Source organism: Puma concolor, chromosome B4, assembly GCF_028749965.1.
Source record: "Puma concolor isolate L17-30 chromosome B4, mPumCon1.1.hap2, whole genome shotgun sequence".
In the NCBI taxonomy this organism is placed as follows: Eukaryota; Metazoa; Chordata; class Mammalia; order Carnivora; family Felidae; genus Puma; species Puma concolor.
In genome coordinates, this window is record NC_141673.1 from 14780980 (window position 1) to 14787636 (window position 6657).

The following is a 6657-nucleotide window of genomic DNA, read 5'->3' on the forward strand; positions in this document are numbered from 1 at the left end:
TCAGAGAGAGGGAGACACAGAATCTGAAACAGGCTCCAGGCTCTGAGCTGTCAGCACAGAGCCTGATGTGGGACTTGAACTCATGGACCATGAGATCATGACCTGAGCCGAAGTCGGACGCTCAACCGACTGAGCCACCCAGGCGCCCCAAGACCAGCCCTCCTTTTTACCGATGAGGTGAAAGAGGCCCTGAGCAGTACGCCACCTGCCAAGGCCAGAGAGGTCAGATGGCAGGGCGGGGTCCAGAACACGGGCCTCCTGATTCCCAAACTCGTGCCAGAAAGTACAGGAGGAGCAGCCACCACCCGATGCTGATACAGCACTTTATGGTCGGCCCCACAGGTTTGTGCGCGGAGGCACGAGAGTGCTCAAGCTGCTATCTAGTAACACCTGCTGGCGAGCAGCCCGGCTTGCTGGAACGAATGTGATCCTCAGGCACTCCCCTGCTACTCACTGAGAGCCCCAATTTCTGTACCTAAAATTGGAGGATACTGATAACCACCTTGCAGGTTAAAGAACGTGTGTGATGCACTCAGCATCATGTAAGCGTTGGGATGCCAGGTTTCCGGTCATCCTATCATCGTGATGACTGGGCTCACCCAGCTTGGCTTCCCAGCAAGCCCTGTGACTCATTTCCCAGGCCTTGTCACCCCCAACCCCCTTTGCCTTTCTGTTTCAGCAAATCCCAGTCCCTGACTACCAGCCTCAGTACATCTGACACCTCTCAGCGCGGGACCCCAAGTGAAGACGAGGCCAAGGCCGAAACCATCCGCAACCTGAGGAAGTCCTTTGCCAGCCTGTTCTCTGACTAACCTTGTCCACGCTGGGACAGGGGAGTGCTGTTACACTCCCCCTTTTCCTGCCTCTCTTCCTTCTCGGCCTTGGTTCCCGATGGGAACAGAATGGAGGGCCTGAGAATATACTCTCTAAATGCCTTTGATCCAGGAACTGAGTATCTATATGTGTTCCCACCTCCCTTGACCATGACATTCCAGCATCATCGTCTGAGTGGTGGGCCTTTGAGAGCCTCCGGGTTCATCAAATCAGGCCCTAACGGCATCACATCACCCTGCCCACCCAGATGCTTGCTCCCCTGCCTCAGATAACCAAGTGAAATGTCTGTGTGTGGCTAGTTTTCACATTTCTTGTTAGTGTTTTGCTCGCCTTCAGGTGAAGGTCCCCTCCAGGCCTTGCCTCACCTCCATCAAATGCAGACACTATAGTCGGACCTCAGCAACATAGGAGGCAATAATCTTTTGACCATGTTTTGCAAACAAAAGGAGAAAAGCCCAGCCAGGGGAACATACTACCTACCCATGCTAGCTCCATCCAGGCTCAATCACCCCTCAGACCAGAAAGGCAAAGGTCCATCACATGTGGCTCCCGGTGGGATCTTAAGAACAGTGGAATGAAATCAGATCCTGTGTAACAAGTGGGGCCTTTCAGAACTCAACAGAAATGGAGAAGAAATCCTGAAGTGCTGCTCACCCCCAGATTGGACAGCCAAGAGCAGACGACAGTTCTACAAATCATCCCTAGTTCCCAAAAGAAGATGCCCTCAACTTCCCAAGGAAGGAGTCAGGTCAGGGTTCCTCCACCCATTCTGCGTTACACCACCAAGAACTCCCCGAATTCCCGCCAGAAATGTTCCCTCCTCAAGGACATATGAGGAACCGGAGAGAATCAGGAGATCAATAACACAGGCTGAGAAAGCGAAGTGGTGGTAACTTCCAGGTTGGCATTTCACCAACGGTTTACAGCAAGGCTTTGGTAGGTGACTCAGGTACAAAAGGGTCCCATGGTCAAACATGTTTAGGAAATACTTTGTATTTCTTGTTTTGAGATGGGTAGTACAACATTACGTGTCAAAGGCTCTTGGAATTCCTGCAGTGAAGAAACAAGATTGAACCTTGCTTAAGCCAAGCTTACTTCACAGAACAAGTGGGCTACAGGGCTGGGCAATGCCGTGACTCCCTTTCCAAAGCTTTTTCCCTACATCGGACTGCTTCCCATGACCAGATGGGGTGCAGGGCTGCCCCCAAATCACCACATGCCCGGTGCTAGAAACATTGTAGGTGCCAGAACCAGCCTCCTGGTCCCAAAAAGAGCCCAGGACATTTGAACGTAGCCACCACACTCTCCCCTTACAGCCTACATTGCGACTTGAGACATGTCTCTCCCTCCCTGGTCACAGAGAAGGAGAGAGGGAGGTAACAATGAACGTGTCCATGGCGTGGAGCTGCATTCTGAATAAAGGAGCAGGGACAACTTATAGGGCAAGGTGTGACGTCATGGAGGCATGTTTGGGGAGATCAAGAGCATAGAAAACACCTAAGGCAGCCACTGCTCTTGTACATTGGAGATTAAGGTCGGAAAAAGTCAAGGTCACCTGATTCTCACATAGTAATAAAACACAACTGGAAACACACAACAGAGTGGTCATAGGCTGGACAAAGTTTCTCAAAGCGTGGGCACAGCTAGCTTCAATTCAGAGCAAAGGAGGCAGAATTCTGGTCATAAGGCCCAGACCCTTGTCTTTGTCAGTCTCCCCAAGCATTTTGCATGCAAATTGAAGTTAGACCAGCAGCCCTGAGCTGAGCTCAGTGGGAAGGCCCCCTGCATGAGGTCAGTATTGGTATGGGCTCTTTACAGCCAGGCACCCACTCCTTCGCTGAGCAAAAATTCGTGGCTCTGCCAACAGTGACTGCGCGGCTTACATTTTCCCACTTTCTTATATTCTGTCCCTTGTCCCTAAAAACTTCTCAACATTCAAGCTGTAACTCCCAGATGCTCCCACTACAGTAGCACAAGATTTTTTTTTTTTTTTAATCAGACCAGGCATCCTGATATTTATAACCGTGCACACATGTGATCCATGACATAACACTAGTTTATAACTGGCACATTTGAGTCAATTTCCCCACTGGTCTGAGTATGAATGTAGAGAACAGGAATGGTCTTACAGAGACCATAGACCCCCAAAATGGACTGTTGCCACACATAGGCTAACATGTGTTCCTTCCAAACACTTAACCTTTAATAGCTGTGACATTTTTGAATGGGAAAGGGCAAAAAGAAGGGAGTAGTCACTCTATAGAGATTCTGACAGGTGGTTTGGTTTTTGCTTTGTTGCACAACTTTGACCCAAAGAAAGGCTGGCATTTTCCCTCCAGGCTGACTTGGTGAGGCTGAACCATGGGTGCCAAGGGTGTAGCACAACGAACGGGGATTTAAGGATGCAGCTTCAGGGGACACTGCCACCAGCCAGAGAAAATAACTCGGTCCAGGTCTTCCCCTCTCACCATGGCAAGATGGTGCTGTAGTTTAATTAGGTGTGAAGTCAGCTTTCCAGGGACACTGAATATGCATATCCTCGCTCTTCCATGGCCTCTCTGTGTTCTCTCCATCGTTACCGCACTCCCTCCTGACGTTCAGTCCCTGCTGGTGGGGCAGGGAGGAAGGGCCTTCACTCACATGGTAACAAATACAGTGGCACAGCCCAGGAGCCTAAACACCAGCTACCCTCTGAAGTTTTCATCGGAGTCTGCAGTGGAAGGAGTTCATGGGGAAGGCAAGCCGGCGTGGGTACCTCGTGAATTTGCTACGTGAGTCAAGCACAGGGCACATTCCTCGGCACACAGGTGTTCAGGACATGTTTTAGCTTGGCCTTCCTAGAAAACTAGGAAACTAATGAAATGTACACAAAGTGTTCAGGCTGGAGAAAAGGGCTGTCTACAAGAGTGTCAGTGTGAGGAAGTCACTTGCCCAGGAACAGAAGTGAACCCATATAATAGTAAAATGAGATAAACTGAAGAAAATCTACGGCGTTTTTTTGTTTTGTTTTGTTTTTTTAAGCCTCAGAAAGAGGTCTCGGATTCTAAACTGAGTGTGAAAAGGAACGGAGGTGAGCAGAATCAGGGGGGCCAATGAGGCATCCCCTGTAGTGCACTTGACCATGGAGGTGGGGAGCCTCAGGGCCACTACGGCTGGGAGCCAAACATCAGCCTCAGTCAGAAGAGGCTGTGGCCTGCAGGCCAGGACGATGCCAAGGCTTGTACAGCAAAGACCCAGGGCCGAGGAGCCCCTTCCAGACACGGCACACAGCACACACCAGAGCTTCACAAACAGCCCTGGCCCACAGATACACCGCCTCCTTTCGGAACCCGGCCCCTCCCAGGTCTGGGGAGCAGACAGCTGGTGTTTTATTCAGCTACATAAAGCAGGTCAGTGGTTCATTCTGCTTTCAGTGCTTAGCGCTGGTGAAAGGTCAGAGTCAGGGTTTAGGCCGGTTAAGTCAGCCTGGCAGATCCAAGCAGTGGCTGAATTATATGGAGGAGTAGCTCAGGGCCTAAGAGCACTTTTCTCATATCGCATGTTTTTCTTTATCCTGGAGAGCATGCCGGCTGGTTACTAACTGTACTGACAGATGTCAAAAGCTATCCCCGACTCCCACACAGTCACTGATAAAATTCAGACTTTGAGTCTAGTATTAAGACTCTAAGAGAAGGCAGCCACTTGGGGTTTGGTTGGAGACAAATTGGAAGTTTGGGCAACAAGCAAGTCAGATCGGTCCATTAACCAAACACAATGCATAAAGGGCACAGAGCCTCCCTTGTGTTTCCGCAGACAGAATATGCAGCCCAGCTAGATGAGACTGGGACTCTTAGATGCTGGGTTCAGAGCTCTCTCTCTTTCTCGACTGGCCCCGGCTGAGAGAAAGATGAAAATGGCTGGGACATGGTTCTTGAAGTCAGGGGGGTGTCCCTCGAAGGGAAGACCAATCAAAAACTGAATGCTCCTACAGTGCGTGTGCGTGAATCTTTTAAAATCCCTTTTGTTTCCCATCATTTGTGTTTTGATTGGTCCTCCTGCTTGTAATTTCCGTTTCCAAACTCCTATGGTTGAAGTATTTGTTGTCTACGGTCTTTATGGAGTCTAGGGCAGAAGCAAGTTGGCTCTTGGCAGCTACTGCCCAGGGAAGGAGGAAAGCCGACCTTGGCCCCGGGCCCCCAGCACAGGGAGCAGAGGGAGGAGTGTCCAGCTCCATCAGAATAAGAATTACAGAGATACGGGGCTAAGCAGTGATCGCAGGAATTGGAGCACCAAGCCAGACAGAGAGAGGACAGAATGCAACTGCCTTTACATGAGGAATCCCAAAACCTTACACTGGAAGGAGAGGATACCTCCCATGATTTGATGTCCAGCCTTGCCAAACCATAGCTTTCACTTATAAAGAGAAGGGGGAGAAAAAGGGCAAGCTCCCATTAATAAAAATAACTAAAGGGAAAAACACGGGGCCACAGAAAGCCATTAAGGCTACAAGCCAATGGAGAACCGCATCTTCCCAAAACGCTTACCGCAGCGCTCTCAACGAGCTTGCCTCCACAACATTCTCAGCGATGGTCACAGAGTCGCGCAGGGGACGTGCTGCTGCCAAACCATGACTTCATGCTCGTGACACACCAGCAATATATAAAGCTCCAGTCTCAGCCTAATGAAGAGGATGTAGGGTTTTACAAGCTTCTAACCATCACTTTAGGTGTCCAAGAGGAAAAGCTTTGAGGCTGTTTTAAGAATTTAGAACAAACTGCTGGAGGATTTAGGCGTGTGGCACACACTCTCAATTAAGAGATGTGTCACACTGGCCAGGAAGTCCCAGGTGAGGTGTCAGAAAGGAGCACCCACATCCATGGGACACCAGCAGTTCCCAGACCTCTCGAGAACCATTCAAAAAGGACACTTGGCAGACTCATTGTTTTACAGGATTTGGTGCTTCTGGTCATCACTACATCCTCCCACCGCACACATACCCACACAGTGCAAACCTAACAGCACAGATGGCCACAGAGGGATGTAGAAGTAGAGAAGGGTGGACTTGGGCCCACCGAAGCTTCAGGTGATTCCTTCAGCCCAGACCCAGTTAAAGCCACACAGCATCTAGTGGACACTGTTTAAAAAGCTGTCCTACAGCTCAGACATTACAAAATACCACAGAAAGAAATGTCAAAGCCCCAATCCTTTGCCTATACACAGTAAGCTACTAAGGGTGACATGGCCTCTAGAAAATCCTGGTACTGACTGAATTTTCTTCACTGTGATGGAAATAAAGGCTATATGTGTAGCAAAAAAATACCTTCGCGTGTATGTAGGACTCAAAATATTCTTGCAGCATATAACATTCCAAGCCATTTCCTTATATGCAAAACAGATTTTTTAAAAAGGAGGAAGACATCGGCAATATTCCTAAATATTGTCTGCAGATATAATAGTGTTTTATTCCTGGGTTGCGATTCAGATTTTTATTTGTCACGATAGCATGTTTCTATACTGTATGGTAAGACATTTGTGTTTGGCCTTTTTCTTGTATGAAGAATAAATCTTGAATTTTGTGTATTTTAAACCTTAAAAGCAAAATGTTCTTCCAATAGAGTAGTTAAGAGGCGACTTTGAAGAACAAGTACTTGACCAGCACTCAAAGCAGGAAAACTTTGTTGAAAGAGGTCATCTATTTAGATTACAAATTAGGTACCAAGCGTTGCAAACACAAGGAAAAAAATCGTAACTCCACTCCAGAAGCAGCCAGAAACAAGAGTCCCCATAACCCCACAGTTGTCCAAAAATGCTGCTTCAGAGCCCAGAAGTTTCATCACAGAGCCC

General features: G+C 48.7%; 1 protein-coding gene across 2 annotated transcripts in view; it reads left to right on the forward strand.

The window, feature by feature from the left end:
- The window catches only part of SYN3 (synapsin III), a 467188-nt gene extending 460788 nt beyond the window's left edge, over positions 1–6400 (forward strand). For both annotated transcript variants that reach the window (XM_025926829.2, XM_086712422.1), the window contains exon 14: positions 680–6400. In XM_025926829.2, coding sequence (XP_025782614.1) covers positions 680–812 — 133 coding nt within the window. In that variant the 3' untranslated portion in view covers positions 813–6400. The remainder of the gene's footprint in view (positions 1–679) is intronic.
- The last annotated feature ends 257 nt before the right edge of the window (positions 6401–6657 follow it).